Source organism: Mobula hypostoma, chromosome 2 (assembly GCF_963921235.1).
Source record: "Mobula hypostoma chromosome 2, sMobHyp1.1, whole genome shotgun sequence".
In the NCBI taxonomy this organism is placed as follows: domain Eukaryota; kingdom Metazoa; phylum Chordata; class Chondrichthyes; order Myliobatiformes; family Myliobatidae; genus Mobula; species Mobula hypostoma.
In genome coordinates, this window is record NC_086098.1 from 47113151 (window position 1) to 47133852 (window position 20702).

Genomic DNA, 20702 nt, shown 5'->3' on the forward strand with positions numbered 1-20702 from the left:
AAGAGTTGACATTTTGGGCTGAGACCCTCAGGACTGGAAAGGAAAGGGGAAAAAAAGCCATTATAATTAACAAGCCAGGACTTCAATTGTTTCACTTGAACCCAATGTACAAGTGAGGGGTACTCACTGAATGATATGAGCCAGTACAGGGACAACAGAGTTTTGGATGTCCTTCAGAAAGTATTCTATCAAAAAAAATAACATGTTTTTCCCTCTCTGTTGATCCTATCTGACCTGTTGATTTTGCTTCCATTTCTTGTTTTCACTTCAGATTTCTAGCATCTGCTCTCTGTTAGCTTTCCATGGGACAAAGGAATCAGGCCCAAAGAGCTCTGGGTTATTATGATCGCAGTTAATAATGGCTTGTTTGAAGATTTCAGAAGATCATTTGGGATGGTCTGTCAGCTGAGACAACAATTAAAGGCTGGTTTTAATGATGCCATGGCTAAAATTCTATCACAGGGTCAAATATGATACCATGGATGGAAACACTTTGGTTCAGTTTTAGACAGTATATAGGATTGATGGACCAGGTGGGATTTTACAGATTTGTTAAATTCATCTGAGTGAACGTTTATATTGGTATATTATTTTAATACTAAAAATAAAAATTACGGACTCACAACTGACAATGGCCATCAATCACCAACACATAACTTAATGGTTACTGCAGGACATTCATAGATTGGTACAGACAAATGCAGGCAAATGGTTAATTTAGAATCTATTGAATCCTGTTACACAGTGTAGAAAGAAAAGTTGCTGCACTTCTATTTAAAATCCGACACTCCCAGTGAGTCATCTAAAGGGAAGACAATTTTATTGGTTCTAAAATACTAACTGTTCTGCACAATATTTGTCACTTTAAAGTACAGATAGCCCTGGGCGTGATTTATTGCTTCCCCAAACGAGTTCTGAGCTCATTTGTTGTCCCTTCCCAAATGCCGGTTGTTTTATTCAAAAAATCGAAACGGAGCAAATATGTAGGCATTTCAGAAATCGTGTTTCTTTTTTCACTAACAGCCTCCGATTTGAATGTCAAAAAGTGCAGACTGGATTATTCCTTTTCAAAACTTTTTTTTAAATCTAACGTGGGGGAGGGTACTTCAACCGAGTTTCCCTTCCTGTCTTTCATAGTCTGGGAGCTAGCTAACCTCTTGCACTTTCCAGCAGCGCGGCTCCAATCAAGGGGAGGCGGAGAGAGCCGATGAGCTCAACCAGTAGCTTGCCATTGGACGGCTATATTTAGGCGATAGCGCCGGCCCTTTAAAAGGTGAAAGAGACGGTTTCGATGCATGCATTGCTTGGTTGTGCGCTACTGGAGGAGAGATACTGAGTAGATTCGTTTCGCTCTAGCTTGTGTTACTGCTCGGATTGCAAGACAGTCTTTGCATTGGCACAACAATTCATAAAAATAGTTTTAAGAGAAAGAAAAGTCGGAGAACAAAATAGAAAGGAAAACAAACGAGGAGTCATGGCTGCAATTCGGAAGAAACTTGTGGTGGTGGGAGACGGTGCCTGCGGGAAGACATGCCTCCTGATTGTGTTCAGTAAGGACGAGTTTCCCGAGGTTTATGTGCCCACGGTGTTCGAGAACTACGTGGCCGACATCGAGGTGGACGGCAAGCAGGTGGAACTGGCGCTGTGGGACACGGCAGGTCAGGAGGACTACGATCGTCTGCGACCCCTGTCCTACCCGGACACTGACGTGATCCTGATGTGTTTCTCGGTGGACAGTCCCGACTCGCTGGAGAACATCCCCGAGAAGTGGGTGCCGGAGGTGAAGCACTTCTGCCCCAATGTGCCCATCATCCTGGTGGCCAACAAGAAGGATCTGCGGAACGACGAGAACGTTAGGAACGAGCTGGCCCGTATGAAACAGGAGCCTGTACGCACGGAGGATGGCCGCGCCATGGCTGTGCGTATCGGAGCTTACGACTACTTGGAATGCTCGGCCAAGACCAAGGAAGGAGTACGGGAGGTGTTCGAGACCGCGACCCGGGCAGCGTTGCAGAAGCGAGCCCGGCCCAGCAGAGGCTGCGCTCACTGCTGCACCGTCCTATGATGCTTCCCCTAGCACTGCGGCCAGCCGACACTACTCTGCAAGCCGAACTCCTCCCGAGGGGGGACTTGACTCTTGGACAGTAAGAAAATGCGGACAGTTTCTAGGAAGAAAATACGGGACATCACTAAAGAAGGGGTGGGGGAAATGTTTCTTTTTGTTCTCTGACAGAGCCGATCGACCACCGTGAGAGAGAGATGCAGATTTTTTTTTGGTTTATTTTAAGTGGGCTGAAGCTGAGTTATTCATACCCATTGCAGGTGGCACTGTCCTGGTAGAGCCACGGGTTGTATGGCATCCCAGTCGGGGTGCAGCAGACGGACTGCCTTACAATATGCCAATGTTGTGAAACAATGCTTTAATGTGTGTGTATATATGTGTGTTTATATTGAGAGAGACGTTTATGTTTTTCTTCTGTGAGAAGCGACGAGAAAGGTTTGGGGTGGGTTCCTCCGCCGATCCCCTTTTCGTTGTTTTGTCCGGTTCGCTTTAAGCGACATCTTGGTGTGCGAGGGGGTGCCCGGCAAAGGGACATGGCATATTGGAAAGGGCACGGTGGTACTCCCCTCACCGACCTACGACTTGCATCTAGCCTGCTCACGAATGACTGTCCGGTTGTGCCATCTGCCTGAAGTGGGCCATCGAGGCAGTTTGGGGCGACCTCCAGAACAAAATACTCGTGTGGTGGCACTGACGATAAACTTTGGGATTCTCACTATATACACAAGAGAAAATGGGAGGATAATTTACAACCTTTTATTTTGCTCTGAGCATCTGTAGAGGACTTCTCAAGTTCCATCGATATTTTTGCTATATCTCTTAAGTGGTACTGAGGTGGGCCCTCACTGATTCAGTGTTAAACTCAGAAAATGGCGAAGCTTCGCATTGAGGCCGAGACGTGCATTTGTTTACAGAATTGTATACCGAAGTATAAGCTGTGTAAAGATTCGTTTTCACGCAAGGTATTAAATGTAATCAAAACTGGCATATTGGTTTGTTTTTATTTCATAATTATTGCAAAAGCCTAGGGTTTTTAAAAAAAAATTAGTCGAGTGTCGTTTGAGTCTGCGCGGCTGTCCAAAATGTAATGCTGGATCCCAGCACTAACGGAGAAGGCGGGCTGCTCCGGTATTGGAAACAATATGTTTCGTTAAGTGCACAGAAAAATACTTTTTTTGTGAAACGTGGTGATTAAGGACAGTCCGAATTCGTTTGTTATCTTTTGTGAGGGAATGGGCGTGGTTAGTTTTTATTCCCTTCTGCTGATCTAACGCCTTCCATGTTGACAGCAAATAGGGCTCTCTGCAGTAATCGGCCTGGTTGGCACTGCGTTTATTCCTAATCCTGGCATTTCTAATTCTCGTGCTCGAATTCATTGGTGTATTCAAATAAGTATCCAAATAGGAGTGCCAGTTCATACAAATATGGGAACTTAACACTACCGCACAACATAAAATTTGGATACATTCTTTAAACAAGATTAAATTTCTTATTTGCTAAGGCATCGCCGGGGGATTGTACGTTTGAATAGTTGCACGGGCGTTTCTGAGGGAGGGACTCTTTCGGTTGGTGTGAAGCGTGAATATACCCTTGAGAGAAAGAAAGTGTTCAATGAAAAGACTCCCAATTGTCCACTAGAGTAATTTGTATCCTTAGGCATATGTAAGGACCACAACCATTGACCCTAGTAAATAAGTAACACGGAAGCCTATCTTGCCCTCGGAGTATATGCCCTGATGTTAACTTTATAATAGTTTTCAGTAACTTTTTAGCCAAACCAGAATCTATTAGCTTTAACTAATTTCCTCTTTTTACCATCACCCTCCCCCGATCATCTGCTCTGACCTTTCCTGGTATTCTGGCAATGTTATAAACAACAAATTGAAACCCTTAATATGGGCTTTTTATTTTTTACAGGCGGTGTTGTATCTAATGTGCTGTGGCACCCCATTGCATTGTTCATAATTTGCACACGCAGCACGTTCAATTTGCCTGATACATTTGTAACTTCTGTGCAAGATGGTATTTCACTTTGCCTCTCACAAAATCGAAATAGTAATTTTTAAATATACCGTTCGTGAACCATTGGACAAAAGACCATGCATAACAATTATTTTCAACAGAGAGAGTATTATGTCGCACGGTCATTTTTTTGCTTCAAAACTCAAGTTTCTGCCATTGTGAGAAAACAAATCCAACTTCCTTATCATTTGAAATGGTGCTCCTAAAAAAAAGATCATTTACGAATACCTTGATTCCTTGGTATACAGATTAATTCAAGGATAATACTAGAAAAGGCACAATAAATCTAATTACAGGGAATATGTCACATTGTAATGGTAGAATAAAATTTAAAACCAGAATATAACTAACATCTCTGAATGATTGTTATTACAAATCTGCCCAAAAACTGCGAATATTACTGGATGTAAAGTTGATAGCCACATTTGTTGTTCTACTGCAAAACAATTGTAGGCAATGTGCTCTGTTACACAAACTGCTGTTTTTGAAAATCGCAAGCAAGAGAAAATCTGCAGATACTGAAAATCCGAGCAACACACAATGCTGGAGGAACTCAGCAGGCCAGGTGACATCTATTGGGCGGGGGGGAATGTAAAGTCAATATTTCGGGCTGAAACATTGACTACTTTTTTTTCCATAGATGCCACCTGGCCTGCTGAGTTCCTCCAGCATTTAATGGGTTGCTTTTTTTTTTGAAAATGATCTCTTATTTACTATTGTCCACCTTGCCCTTCTCCACTTTCCCAGTGTTCTTATTGGGACAAAACAAGAAAGTAAATATCTGCAGGTTTCACCTATGATTTGCAGCAGCTGTTCTAAGAAGGAAACTGCGAACAATTTGATTTAACCTTGGAATTAATGCAGGTAAATACTTAAAATTCCACTTCTCATCTTGGACATGAAAGTGTCAAAGACAAGAACTTTACCCTATGAAGAAGCAGAACATGGTCTAAGCCTGCCTTTCTGGCTTCAGGAAGAAGTAGAACATAAAGGGACAAATTAGGAGTAACAATACTTCACTTGCACTTGCAAAATTCCTTCAATTTATGAGGAATACATCTGATTCCTAATTATTGAGGCTGATGATCGGATGTAAGTGAAGATCTGGCATCAGCCTGAAATAACCTTGCTTAAAGGTGCTCAAGAAGTATGCTTCAATTGTGTAGTGATTAAAATGTGTGGGTATTCAGAACTCTACACCAATAATGTGGAGTTGGACTGCAATCTTGATGGAGGTATGGGGAGGTTTAAATGTAAATAATAAAAGTTCAAAAATGCAGTAAAATCTAATATTGATCATTTGAAATTCTGTGTAATTTCATCAATGTTATTTGTTAAATGACAGATTCTTGGGAGCATAGAACGGGAATTCTAAGGACAACATGTAAAGCAATTAGAAAAGCAAATTGATGCTAGTTTTCATAGCATAAGGATTTGAGTTAAAGAGTAGAGGTGTTTTTTCCCCTAATTAATTAGGATTGTGATGAGACCAAATCTTGAATATTTTATACAGCTTTGGTCTCTCATACCTGCAGTAGAGGAAGTGTGGCAAATACCTCTGGTGTACCCCGTTTTCTCTGAAGAAAATTTTTAAATAGGTCCCTTGATCTACACTCTCTAAAATTTTGACTGGATTGTTCAGAACCAAAAGTTACAAACTTTGAGCAAAGGGTTTTGCCATTGAGAACTGAGGTTAGATAAAAATCCTTCATCCAATGAGTAAGTGAATCTTTTTAGGAGTCTTTTCTACAGAGTTCTGTGGATGTTTTTTACTAAGTTTATTTTTGCTAAAAGCAGGTTAGTTTTTGGGGCAGTGTTAAGGAAATCATGAGAAATGGGATAGTGCAGGAAAGTGGAATAGGGGTTTTTAAAAAAACAGAATTTTATTGAGTAACAGCAGGCACCAAGGCCGGAGTGGCCTCTTTCTGCTTTCTTGTGTTCTTATCTAGCTTCAATCCATGCTGCCTCTCTGCTCAGGCAATCTGGTGATTCTCTTTGCCAAACTTTGTGAAATCCTCAATTGTTTCTCCTGTGTACACTTGTTCAACTCTGCTTGAAGGTGATATTTAAATATGTTTACACCACCGTTTCATTCAGGAATTACAAATAGTGACCACTCCTGGAAGGTTTTCATCACACACCTAAAATCTAAAATGATTGGAACAGGAATTATGTTTTGAGTTTTGACCAAGAATGGACTGGTTTTACTCATCATTTTGAACAACTAAATCAATTCAACTTTCAATCTTCTCAACCCAAGTGAGCTTAAAAAAAGCTTTCTCCTATTTATTCATGCAATTAAAGTTCCTAATTTTTCAGAGTATTCTGCTAAATCTTCTGTAGTATTTTTCCCCAAGGGCTTGAAATCATTCCTATTTTGCTGTAGGCAGAAATAGATACAATATTCTACTTGTGGTCAAAGCAGTGCTTTATGCAGGTTCAACATAATCATTTGGTTTTTTTCTGCATCCTCTTTAGAATTATAATATTTGTAATGTCTTCCCTTGTTCTTCCTATCACATTTATAACCTTCATAATTTGATACATTTCATCTGCTATTTGACCAACATTTCATTGGGCTCTTTGTATTTCTCTTGAAATGTATTATTACCCTCACTACAATACAAACATCTCATTTGCTAAATTTGAAATGGTGCTCTGTATGTTCAAGTCTAAGTTAGTAACATATACCCACAAAGGCCGTTGTCCTAGTTGTGACCCAGGGGAACAATTGTTTCCTGTCCTAAATCCAATTTTGTATCAATCTACCCATTGCTCCTTTTAATCCATTTTGACCAGCATATTATCTGGCACTTTCCTTGATAAAGGCACAGAGGGTTTCATTATATTGATTAACCTTTTTAAAATTAGACTGATGTCATCTCTATATGTAATGCCAAAATGCATAACAATCAGCTATTCAAGTGGACTGGTATTGTGCATTAATATAATCATGATTCATTGATATCTGAGATAGCTGAAATGAATGAAATTTTTTGTCCAGTACTACATTCCTTCATCCTTTTTTTTGTCTTCCCATATGAAAGAAGTTGGTCTTTGTTAGGATACAGGCATTTATATTCCGAAGGGGTATTCTGCAAGGATTTGATAGCAGGCAGGAGAACTTCTGGAAATTATTGGGAAATCCTGCCAATGCCATCTCTGAATTTCTAAGCATCTGAAGTGTCTACTCCATTGTGACTTTCTAAAACATATTGGACTGCTACCACCCTCTGGAAATGCTGGATTACGGATTTAACTCTTGTGTGTAGTTAGTTGATCGTAAAGGTAGCAAATTCAAGCACGGAGCTAAATTAATTGCACCTGCAATTCTATTACTTTCAGTAAGGTGTATGTACCAGGCAAGTCTTTTAAATTAAGGTTTTAGCTGCCTTGTCTGATGAGATGCACTACTGAACCCAATTGTTACATGCAGTATTAACATGAGGCCCTAGAAAATGTAGATTTAATGGTCATCAGAACATTGCAGAGACAAATTTTGTGAAAAGAGTAATAGCGTCCATGTTTCAGGACTGAGACCTTGATAAGTGATCTTTCTATAGAGGCTTCATGACCTGCTGAATGTTTCCAGCAGTTTTAAATTTTATTTTAGAATAAATGGCCACTGGCCTCTTCTCTGTGATATGCCACGTGGACGTGTCGATGTATGTGGAGATAATAAATTGGGATCCATTTGTCTCCAGTTTTACATTAGCTCTTATTTTTGATAACTGATTTATGTCCAGGTAATGAGTTCGAAATCTATTCCATCAAGTTTGTCAGTTGAATCACTGATGGCAATGCTAATGCAGTACCTCCTGAATACTGTATAGATATGAATGAGCCTCAGAGCACTGAAGTTTAAATAAAAAGTATTGTACAAGTTAGCTGCTGGTTTCCTTCAGGAACCATTATGATGGGATCCTCTTGTATGTAAATCTCTACTAATTACCCATTATTTAGAACACTTTCTTCCTACCAAGTGCATAACCTTATGGTTTATCACATTATGCTCCATTTGGCATATTCTTATCTGATCTGTTCACATCTTCCTTCCAAATCTTTGCACCTCAGTGTCAGCTCGCTATCCTACATTTGTACTTATGATCAAAGTTACATATATTGTACTGTGCCTTTTCATCCAAGTCATAAATATAACTTGTGAATAACCAAGCACGCAACAAGCCAAAGAAAACTTTCCCCCTATAATGCAACTTGAAAACAATCCCTTTAATTTCTACTCTGCTTTCTGTCCCTCATCCAATCCTATACTTGAGCAATATGGTAATACACTTCTTCTGCCCACTCCACCACCCAACAAATCCAAGCACTCGCGTTTTGTGTAATGAGATTTATATATGGTACCTTACTTTGAAAATCTAAATGAATCCATTCATTGGGTCTGGTATACACCATAATGCTGAAATGCCAGTTTCAGTAGAGAGTGGTGGTATTTATTAATTGCAGCCACTGACCCACAAGTGGCTTACAAGGTCACTGGGAGCTCAATCCATTTAACAACCCATCAGCTCAATTGAGGATGTAATTAATTTGTGCCTTCAGTACATTCTTCAACATTTGGACCACTCTAACACTTATGTGACCAGGAATCCACATGGTCTCCAAAGCTTTTTTCCTGTAGCTGCCCAGCTTCTTAACAAAACTCACTCAGGTGTAGTACCCTCACTGTCCCTACATTGCATCCATTAAATAGTCTTTCCTGCTGTCCTTGTTCTGTTGATAATTATTGAGTCTGTTCATATGTTCACATTTATTTAAGTTTGATTATTGATGTTTGCACGTGTGACCATTCTGCTAATTGTTGATGTTTGTGCTATTGTGTTGTCTGTTATGGTATTGTCCTGTGTTTTATGCTTGGCACCAAACCACAATCGATTCTGCTACATTTCATAATACTGGCAATAAAGTGACTCTGAACCTAATTCTGATCAGCTATTAAGGCCACTTGAAATCTGTCTTTTGTGCTGGAATTTCTCTTTAGTTCAGTAGACTCTACATTTTTAGAGAGATTAGGGGACTACTTCCAAAAGTAACCAAGTCATATTGATTTGATGCCCTGTGGTATTGGTTGAATTGTAACCCAATTACTGACATTAACTTGAAACTCCTTGTAGAGCCTTCTATTATCACTCAGTAATCATATACTATCATGAATCCTGCCTCAAGCAGTTTCTGAAATTGCCTTACTCCATCCTGTTCTCTATTATCTTGCATTGGTGCATGTGAAGTCTCTGCTTCCAAAATTCCATTTCAGAATTATTTGACGTGTAGGAACAGACCCAAGTTATAGCTCTGTGATGACTGCAGTGGTAAAAATGTACCAAGAAGGCCGTTGGCTTTTAAACTTTGTTCCTTTATATTAAACTCAACCTTACTTGTCAATAATCTTCATCGTTCCAGAACACAGCAGTATGTTTGTAATTTTTAAATGCCAATTATTCTCTTACAGCTCCAAAACAAAACCAGTTAGATTAAGTAGTTTCTCTCACCAAACATTTTGATGCACAACCAGGCTCTGAATTATTACCCAACGGTGGGGAGGGTTTTACCTGTGATTGACTGGGCCATATCCATTAATTTTTGTGCGATTTTCTGTTCTAGGGCATTGATGTTTCCATACCAGGCTGTGATGCTCTCCATTACACATCTATAGAAGTTTGTTCAGGTTTTAGATACCGTGCCGAATCTTCACAAACTCCTACAGAAGCAGAGGCGCTGCTGTGCCTTCTTCATAATTGCGTTTACATGCTGGGCTCAGGTCAGTTTCTCTGAAATGAAAACAAAATGCAATTTAAAGTTGCAGACCTTCTCCAACTCTGATCTTCCGATGAGGATTGGTCTCTGGTTTCCTTCTTCTGAAGTCAATAATCAGCTCCATGGTGTTGCTGACATCGAGAGAGAGAGATAGTTGTTGTGGTACCACTCAGCTAGGTTTTCAAACTCCCTCCTAAATGCTGATTTGTCACCACCTTTGATTTGGCCAATGACAGTGGTGTCATCAGTAAACTTGAATATGACACTGGAGCTGTGTTTTCAGTTTTTATCTGTGCAAACATATTTCTCAGTAGTATGTATATCTCATTAAATTTATGTCTGTATATCCACAGTAAATAAATATAATTGATTGAAATCAACCCATGTTCTAGAAAACTCACATATCACACTGAATACTGTCAAATCTTCTCTCTTTTTTGTTAAGAGGTGTTGATCCATGCTGGGTACACAGATGACAACATTTCAAGTGACCTTTCTTGTGTGCGTGACTAGGTTTCTGATTTTGCATTCAGTTGTACTTTGACACTGTGTAACACGATTTTCTGTCTAAAATATACAACGAAGAAACTTTTGTATTTCCAACAACTGAGAGAGTACAATGCTTCAGGGCACTTTTGGCAAGGTCTTTGAAAGTGTCTTGGGATAGCAACACTAAATTCTCATCTACTAGTCTGCAAAAGACAGGTAGTGACTAATAACATAAATTTTGGATGTCCCTTCTCTCTAACCAAACAATATAAAAGAAGATAAAGTTTCCTTGCTGTTCCCTTGGCTACAGATTTTACAGGGTCCTTTTATCTAGCTAGGGGCTTTCCTAGTTCATACTCATCAGGAGCAGTATGACAATGAATGTAGCCAGTCCAGCAAATAGGCTTCATTACTTATATTTCAATGTAATGTTTGTGAGATTTCCTCAAATTCTGGAACAACCTTGGTGGGTTTTCACAGAAGTCATGAATTCACAATGATAAATCAGCCCAGCAGGAAATGGTTTATCACATCAGCCCAGATTACGCAGATTTCACTGATCAAACATTTAAAGTACATTTGAAGAAAAACAGCAAAATACCCTGAAAATCATTTCATTTTGAGAAATTTTGTTTCATTTCTATTATAATAACTTTCTTTCTAACGTCAAATGAGGGCATTTACAATCAGTCAGGAATACTTCTGACAACTTTGGTTGCAGGAAATCTTTACAACATTTATTTCTGGTCTGTGTTGCTAACTTGTGTCTGTATTGTGAGTTTGCTTGATACTTTTCTTCCTCAATGTTTATATATTTATGTGGCTATATTTTACTCTTCATATGTACTTGCTTGCTGTGTTTTTATTTGGCATCTACCTTTATCTTTGCTAGCTATCTAAACAGCAAAATTCATTCATAATATCATATCATTCTACAATAAATGCAGTGAGCAATGTCTTTTTGATTACCCACAGTCTCTTATTCAATGCTTTATACTTTAAGGTATAAACACGAATCGGAAAAAAGTAGAATCCTCAAAATTTCTCTTAAATTTGGTTCCCTTCCACAAACAATGCTTTAAGATGCATTTCCATCAAAATGCTGCAATATTTCAATCAAATTTTGGTACATTTGTTTATTTGCAAACCATTATTATAAGTAACAGAGGAATGCACAGGAATCACCAGCTAAAATCAGCATCTCCATAAGCACATGGAGAAAACAGATTCAAAATCAGGTTTAATATCACTGGCATATGTCATGAAATTCGTCAACTTTTAAAATGAAATACATGATAAATATAGAGAAAAAAACTGAATTACAGGAAGTGTGTAAAAATTAAGTAGTGCAAAAAAAAAGTTATGATGTCGTGTTCATGGGTTCCTTGTTGGCCTTGTCTATTTGGCCTTGTCTACTTGCCCAGATAATACAGGAATTCCTGAGAGACGCAACACTGGTATCTTTAGGGCATTTCTTAACAAAATTGTCATGACAAAATGTTGTAAATCTTTGGAAATCTCCATCCCAAGGAAATATGAATGTTAAACTATTATGTATATTCAAGGCTGAGGTAGATTGTTTTGGGAATAGAGGGGAGATCAAAAGTTAAGGGCACCAGGGATGAGAGTAGAATTCAGGACAATGAGCAAATCAGCCATTGGTTATTAAATGGTAGAACAAGCTTAAAGATACACATCTTATTTTCCTATGACTTTCTCTAATTCTGAATTCTCTTCAGACTTCCTATCAACTGATACCTCCATGGATTTGTTTGTGCTGTGGAACTCTGTCACACATAGTCTTGTCGTATTGTTAAGTTACCATGGAATGAAATAGGATCAAAATGTTGCAGAACTAAACATGAGAAAGAGAAAGTAAGCAAGTACAAAAACAAGATTTAGAAAATGCCAAGTGAGGAAGAAAAATATAAACTCAATCCATAAAGTTGTTTATTCCCTGAATAAGACTGGGTTTATTTAGTTCTGTGAGGCCGGGCTTAAGGAGAGAGGAGTTAAGAGCAAGGCAATAGAACAATGTGATTAGAAGTGCCTTAGGGGGAGAAGGGACTGTTTTGGAAATGTGATTGATGGTCAGTTTTGAGCTTGGGTGAAATGAAGCCAAAGGACAATAAAGGAAGGGTCTGTTTCTGCGGTGTACTGATCTATGATCTATTGAGACCTCGTTTGAAAAGACAAAGGGACAGAAACAGTTGTAGAGTAAGTATTAGGGGATGAGAATGGAACAGTGTGGGATTGTTGGCTAAAGAGGTCACAAAAAGAGGTATGCGTCTGTCGGTCCTAAGGCATAAGCGGAAACCATTCTGAAGGAACAGGCAATGGCCTCCGTTGGCCTGGGCCGATCGAAAGGGAATCGGGTTTAGATCCCGAATCCGGAGTGTCGGAGATGGGCGCCATGCGGTGTCCAGTGTGGTATTGCATATGATCTCGGAGGAGCTTGATGGAGCCTTGGGAAGAGTTCTCTTTTCTTTCTGTTGTGAAGAGACAGATTATAGACTGTTTTATGCAGAAAGATAGGAGGGAGTGAGAGAGATGAGAAGAGATCAGTTCCTGTGAAGGATAGGACACTACTGTGGCATTCAGTGCAACTAAGCATTAATAAATAAATGGAACTTAGTTAAAAGGATTAGTAATTTATTTTCTATAGCCATTGTGTGATAAATGGAATGAGCTCCTGCAACTCTTTGGAAATCGAGAATATTTCTCCAATATGAATATGATACAAATTGTTTCATGAATTAAGTAATCTAGAATCACCACGATAGTAACTCTGCTGTGACATTTGAAAAGAAACATTTGACTCAAAATGTCAGTTAATAAATTCCCTCTGCAACCTATTGTCTATCTGTTTCATAATTCGACAAAGATCACGTCAAACCTCAAAGGATAAACTTGCCAGGCAATTTGTGAAGCACGGGCCATTCATTTTAAAAAGCGTTCTTTATTAGGGTTAATTTTTGTTAAATGATCTGCAGTTTTTCATGGCTTAAAGGAGGCCATTCATCCCACTGAGTCCATGCCAGCTGCCTAAACAATCTACAGATTTCCATTTCCCTCTTACTTCCCTATAATCTTTTCTCCAGTTCCATTTTACTGCTCCAATTAGAAATTGAGTTGTAAACCACTTTTGGGCAGGATTCATGCTTGCTGGCAACAGACAAATTGAAACAAAATATTTGTTTACTTCAGTAATATTAGAAATAATAATGTGTGGGACATATTACTCAGAGATTAGTATAAAATATAAAGAGACAGATAGCAGTAAAATTTTGAGTGGTTTATGTCCTTATGATGGGAATAATCAAGTAATTACATTTCTCTCTTCCCACTTATTTCTGAACTTAGGGAAAAATATCAAAGGACAATACCAAGATCCTGCTTGAAGAGACCAGATCTGAAATACAGAATGACATGAGTGGGGCAGTGTGAGAGAGTTGGATAAAAAGAATGAGATTGCGAAAAGGAGACAGATATAGGCTGTTTCCTGCCAAAAGCTGGGAAGGGTTGAGGATGATGGCAGCACATGAACTCCTATTAGAGTTCAGAACTTGCTAAGAACAATGGCAGTAGGTCTTTAGTACCTGTCACTCTCTGTGTAAAGAAATTAGCCATGACTCCTTTAAGCTTTCCCCCTTTCACCTTAAAACTATGCTGTAAAGCTATTACCATAAGGCTACTTAAGTTTATGTACAATAACACACTAATAATCTTTATAAGTCACAGTAGCAGCCACTGAGTGACAGGACATCAACATTTGAACATTCATCAGTCATAATTTTGAAACAGAGAACCTTTACAAACCACAGAACATGAATGTAAATAAGTTTTGAGGATTTTATTGGCTTTATAAGTGAAAACCCAACTGCAATCTATAGAAAAATTGTCACCATATTTCCAAGTATACTAAATGCAGCACTTATTTATACATAATTGCTTGTTTATTTCCTACAACTGACTAACCACCCATGCAGAGAAGGGTCACAGTGTAATAACTCATTTGGGATAGATTTATTTAAAATATGGAAAATGATTCTGAGACAGAACTACAACTAATTTTTCCCACGAATATGGAATTCACTAATTCTCTAACACAAAAGAAATATTTAGTGACTATTTAATTGATTTTGTGAAACGTAGTGTAATTGGTTCTGTGAATGGTCTGATTGGGACCTGGTTTCTCTTTTACAGTGATTTAGGAAAATATCAAACAATGTCAGGCTATAGCATTGAAAAATGACTTCATATTGCTTTAGTTTATCATCAAGGAGTATTAACCGAAAAAATGTAAACATATCATCCCACGAAGCAAGTTCCATCTCATTTCTGCTACTTCATCAAATTCTATGTAAAGGTTCTATTAATTCCTGTACTGTGTCGTACTTGCTTTTTTTCTAAACTTAATCAATCAAAATGAACTGAGCCTAGTATCTCCCATTGAATGAAAATAAACATTCTGAGAAGTACTTATGTATTTCACTCATGTCCTGATCTCAACTCTACCCAGGTAAACATTTCTGACTAGCATGAGAATATAAATGATAGAAAATCATTAAGAGAAGAACTATTCACTTGGTGCTAATGTTTGGAAAATGCAACACTTTGGATGTGCAATATATCCACTTACAAATGTTTCAATCTCTCAACATGCTGTCCACCGGAATTTTATTTTTCAAAATGTATCAATGCTGACTCCATATGAGGCTACTCTAGATGTAGGGGGATATATAGAGTGCAATTGTGGTGTTAGTTACTTTGGATGTCAATTACATTCCAAATTCAGCTGCAGTGCTGAACCTGCACTGTGGCCTGTGGCCTGTGGCCTGTGGCCTGCAGCCTTCAGGCTCCTGGACTGGCAGCAGCGCGCCGAACTGCCTTCGTGGCTGTAGACTCACTTTCGAATTATCTGCCGTTCATGTTCTGTGTGTTATTTGTTTACCTTTGTATTGTTTGCATGATTTGTTCTTTTTTTTTCCCCACGCATTGGTTGTTTGATAATCTTTGTTGTATGGGTATTTTTTTAGTGGGGTCCATTGAGTTTCTTTGTTTTGTGGCTACGTGCAAGAAGGTGAATCCCAAGGTTGCATATGTATACATACTTCGATAATAAATGCACTTTGAACTTTAAACCTCAAAGAAAGCAGTTTATGCTATCATCAAATGAATAACTGAGAGTGAATTTCTATTACATGTATACTCTAATAATAATAGTCATAATTTTGTGGTAAATAGTTTTTAATTTTTCATAAATATGTTCCCCAGCATTATAAATCAATAGATTTAATTATAAACACTGATAGAATCAGAATCAGAATCAGGTTTATTATCACCAGCATGTGATGTGAAATTTGTTAACCTAACAGCAGTTCAATGCAATACATAATCTAGCAGAGAGAGAAAAAAATAATAATAAATAAAATAAAACATAATAAATAAACAAGTAAATCAATTACATATATTGAATAGATTATTTATTAAAAAAGTGAGGTAGTGTCCAAAGCTTCAAAGTCCATTTAGGAATCGGGTGTCAGAGGGGAAGAAGCTGTTCCTGAATCGCTCAGTGTGTGCCTTCAGGCTTCTGTATTTCCTACTTATGGCAACAGTGAGAAAAGTGCATGCCCTGGGTGCTGGAGGTCTTTAATAATGGACGCTGCCTTTCTGAGACACTGCTTCCTTAAAATGTCCTGGGTATTTTATAGGCTAGTGCCCAAGATGGAGCTGACTAGATTTATAACCTTCTGCAGCTTCTTTCAGTCCTGTGCAGTAGCCCCTCCATACTAGATAGTGATGCAGCCTGTCAGAATGCTCTCCACAGTGTAACTATAGAAGTTTTTGGTCGTATTTGTTGACATGCCAAATCACTTCAAACTCTTAATAAAATATAGCCGCTAATTTCTAGCTTAGTTCAGAATATTTATATTTATTCAATTATGAATAAAAATAAATAAAGCAAGCAATCAGAGCTCTAGAAGGACCAATAGACCTTTGAGTTTTCTCTGCCATTGAATAAAATCATGGCTGTACTGATTATTAGACACAACACCACTTTCCTGCTGGTCCCATGGCCCTTGATTCTCATACAGTCTATTAAGTTCTGTTTGATACTTCTTACTGATATGACACCTGAAGCTTTCTGGCTGAAGTCCTCCAAAGATTCACAAGCATCAGAGAAAAAAAATTCTCCCCAACCCAGTATTAAATCAGTATCCCTTTACGTCCCTTTAATTTAATTACTTCATAATGTATGATGCTGAATATTTCCAACATTCTCTGTTTAAGCACCAGAGTTCCAAAATCTGTAGTTTTTTTTTCATTCTTCAATGATTTCCTAGGTGTCCCAGCTTATTGTTCCTTTTTCCTTCCTTCAATTTTGGGAAATAGATCCTATATTTAAAGATATGAAACATAAACTTTTTTGTGGGGGGGAGAAAAAATATTAGTAGTTCACTCTCGTTTATCAAAGGAAACTTGTAGTTAGTGGATGCACTGTCAACTCAAAGATGGATTTGGATATTCCACATAAGAAACTGCAGATTATAGAATTATTTTTCTATACATTCTGTAGTTCTACCTCAATAGAAGTAGTTTGATATGCTAGAATATGTTGATGTTAGGAAAGAGGATCTGCTGGAACTTTTGAAAAACATTAGGATAGATAGGTCCCCAGAGATGGGCAGGATATACCCCAGATTATAATGGGAAGCAATCTTTTGGTGATGACCTTTGCATCCTGACTGGCCATAAGAGTAGTACCAGATGACTGGAGGGTGGACAATGTTATTCTTTTGTTCAAGAAATAGAGAAGTGATAACCCTGGGAATTATAGACCAGTGATTCTTACTTGATTGGTGGGCAAATTATTGGAGAAGATTCAGAGAGACAGGATTTATGAGCATTATTTATGAAACATGGACTGGTTAGGATAGTCAGCATGGCTCTGTGAGGGGCAGGTTATGCCTCATGAGCTTGAATGAATTATTTGAGTGTATGACAAAACACATTTATGAAGGTAAAACAGTGGATGTCTTGTATATAGATTTTAGTAAAGGATTTGATAAGGTTCCCCATGGTAGGCTCATTCAGAAAGGAGGCGTGGGATCCAGGGAAAATGCAATTTGGGTGTGTTGTGTGGATTCAGAATTGGTTTGCCCATAGAAGGCAGAGGGTGGTTGTCGATGGAACTTACTCTGCCTGGAGGTCGCTGATCTGTGGTGTTCCACAGGGATCTGTTCTGGGACCCCTGCTCTTTTTATAAATGACTTGGATGAGGAAATGGAAGGGTGAGTTAGTACATTTGCAGATAACATTAAGGTAGGTGGCGCTGTGGATAGTGAAGGTTATCGTAACTTGCAACATGACATTGATAGGATACAGAGCTGGGCTGAGAAGTGGCAGATGGAGTTCAACCCAAAAATGTGTGAAGTGATTCATGTTGAAAAGTCAAATTTGAAGGCAGAATACAGGGTTCATGGCATGTTTCTTTGCAGTGTGGATGAACAGCGGGATCTTGGGCTCCACATCCATAGTTTGCTCAAAGTTGCAGCACAGGTTGATAGGGTGGTTAAGAAGTCATATGCTATGCTGGCCTTTGTTAGTGAGGGGATTGAGTTCAAGAGTCATGAGATAATGTTGCAGCTCTATAAAACCCTGGGTAACCTACATTTGGAATATTGTTGCCATTTCTGGTCACCTCATTACAGGAAGTATCTAGAAAGTTTAGAGAGGATGCAGTGGAGATTTATCAGGTTGCTGCCTGAATTATAGACAATGTCTTATGAGGATAGACTGACCAAGCTAGGGCTTTTCTCTTTGGAGTGAAGGAAGGTAAGAGGTGACTTGATAGAGGTGTACAAGATGATAAAAAGTGTATATTGAGTAGATAGCCTGAGACTTTTTCCCAGGGTGGAAATGGCTAGTACCAGGGGATATAATTTTTAGGTGATTGGAGGAAAGTATGGGGGGTGGGGAGAAATGTTAGAGATATGTTCTTCAGACAGAGAGTGGAAAAAGCATGGAATGCCCTGCCAGGGGTGATGGTAGAGGCAGATACATTTGGGGCATTCAAGAAATTATTAATATAGCCACATGGTTGATCGAAAAATAGAGCGCTATGTAGGAAGGAAGGATTAGATTGATCTCGCAGTAGATTGAAAGGTTGGCACAACATTGTGGGCTGAAGGGCCTGTACTGTTCCTGCTTCTAGAAATAGGTTTGTCAAAATTCTGGGACTTCCTACCTAACAGTTAAGATTGCAGTAGATTTATAAAGATATCACACCACCACATCACCCAGGTAGTTAAGGAAAAACAATAGGTACTGCTCTTGCTATCTATACAGAGAAGAGTAACAACATGGAAAATATGACATTATTTTATTATCTGTGGCTTCCATATTTTTTGCTTGAAGCATTTACTTGTGATCCAACAGATTTTTGTTTTGGATTTGGCTGTATATTAATAAGAAGGAACAATTTGCAGTACATTCTTCATAAATCATTCTTTCAGGAAAAAATGTGAGTTTTTCCAAAATAAACTAAAATGCTCCTTTCTGCATTCATCCTTAGGACCCACAACTACACATGCTTCTCAAGTGTAGACAATTCTTTCAGTAGCTTCTGCAACCTGCAGCAAATAGTTTTCATTTATAATGTATCACACGAACAACTGAGCTAATGCTATAGGTGCTCTTGTATGCAGAATATTCTCAATCACATAACATTTAAAACTAACACATGATTATGATCTACACTTCCTGGATAGCTGCAATTTCAGTTTATGATGACTGAGGGTGAATGTTAATCTGATGAATATAAAAGTGTGTAGTTGTGCATTTGAGGTCATTACTATCTATAGTAGATTGAAGTTAGGTGACCAACAGATTTTCTTTTCAGTTTAAAACCATAGTAAATTTACACAGATTTACATATTTAAACCTCTGCTGTTAATACAAATAATCTTACAACATTGACTGAATTTAAATTCTGTAACTATGTTCTGTAGAATTCCTATCCTGTTTCCATGCCCTGGAGTTATTATTCCAAGGTGCATTTTTCTAGGTTTTAATGTTGCCTGCTGATATGATTGGCAGATTAATACCTTGTGCAAAAGACTTAGCGGGTATAACGTGTGATTAAAGAATTCATTGCTGCTGAGGGAACTCCATAATTTGGATCCAAATGAATAAGTAGAAGAGAACAGTTATGCAAGTTACATATTATACTGTATATTAAAGGATAGAAGGAGAGCTATCCAAAATATAATGTTTAAGGCAAAGTTTTGATGTAAGAAAAAAAGACAGATTGAAAAAGAATTGCTCAGTCTCTGGGTTTATGAAGACATTGAAATGGATGAACAAGAGCCTTCTGGAGCCTCTTCAGGCACCATTGCAACATCCAAAGGAACACCACACCCAACAAAAAGCAGATGATGTGTGATCTATTTTTGGTCCAGATTCTGAGAGAGCTCTGTGAGGCAAGATTTACAATACTTGCTGTAAAATCAAAAAGAAATTTAGCAGAGAATTGAAACTGGTTTTTTATTGTCATATGTTCTTATAGTCTGAACTGGGTAACCAGAACTAGCAGAGATGATGTGGTGGTTGGTATGGATCAGTTGGGCCAAAGCGCCTGTCTCCGTACTATAATAAATAATCAATACAGCCTCCAATGTTCACCCATTGATCCCACAGCAGTATTTGGAACTTACGTTAACAAAATACCATTAAGTTTCAGATTGTGAAGAGGGTGGCAACATTGTCCTTCTATTTGGAACTGCTACCTTCTTTGTTTAGAAATCTTTGAAGACCTGATTTTCCTAAACATGCTCAAAGACAATTACTCACAGAATGCCACTCCACCGGTGATATCTAGCATGAAGACCAGGAAATGCACTCTCTGTCCATTCATGTTAGAGAGTAGAAACAAGTATGGAGTGAAGATTAAGTGGAAAGTAGTTTCCTTTCTTTTCATTTAATTGCATTATATCTAGGCATTATAACAACATTTAAAATATTTAGTAGAGCTTATGATTTGTAATAGCCTTTGAAAACTTTTGAAATTTTAAGTACATCCTATACACTTATACATATAACTCGTCAAATTGCTAAGCATGGGTGCAGGATTATTAGGCTGTCAACATAATCTAACAGAGGGGCTTTCCACTCACAGGCACAGAATATATCTTTTCCTACTTCTTCCATCACAGCATCTGGTGCTGCATCCCAAACTCTTTGGTCTCTCTACCATTCTGAAACACACTACAGTCCACTCACTCAGTGAAGGACAAATGAGACCCTCATTTATCCTACCACAAAAACTACAGGCAAGAAATAATTGAATGGT

The 20702-nt window shown here is 38.3% G+C and overlaps 2 protein-coding genes across 2 annotated transcripts in view; both read left to right on the forward strand.

Annotated features, from left to right (window-relative positions):
• The window catches only part of zmp:0000001267 (b(0,+)-type amino acid transporter 1), a 43793-nt gene extending 34072 nt beyond the window's left edge, over nt 1-9721 (forward strand). Inside the window, exon 7 of the transcript XR_010016450.1 lies at nt 9707-9721. The gene's annotated coding sequence lies outside the window, so the exon portion shown is untranslated. The remainder of the gene's footprint in view (nt 1-9706) is intronic.
• On the forward strand, nt 1285-3047 carry LOC134339852 (rho-related GTP-binding protein RhoB). Its single transcript, XM_063036664.1, has one exon. It carries the CDS (start codon nt 1475-1477, stop codon nt 2063-2065), a length of 591 nt encoding a protein of 196 aa, XP_062892734.1. The 5' UTR covers nt 1285-1474; the 3' UTR covers nt 2066-3047.
• Nucleotides 9722-20702: the final 10981 nt, after the last annotated feature.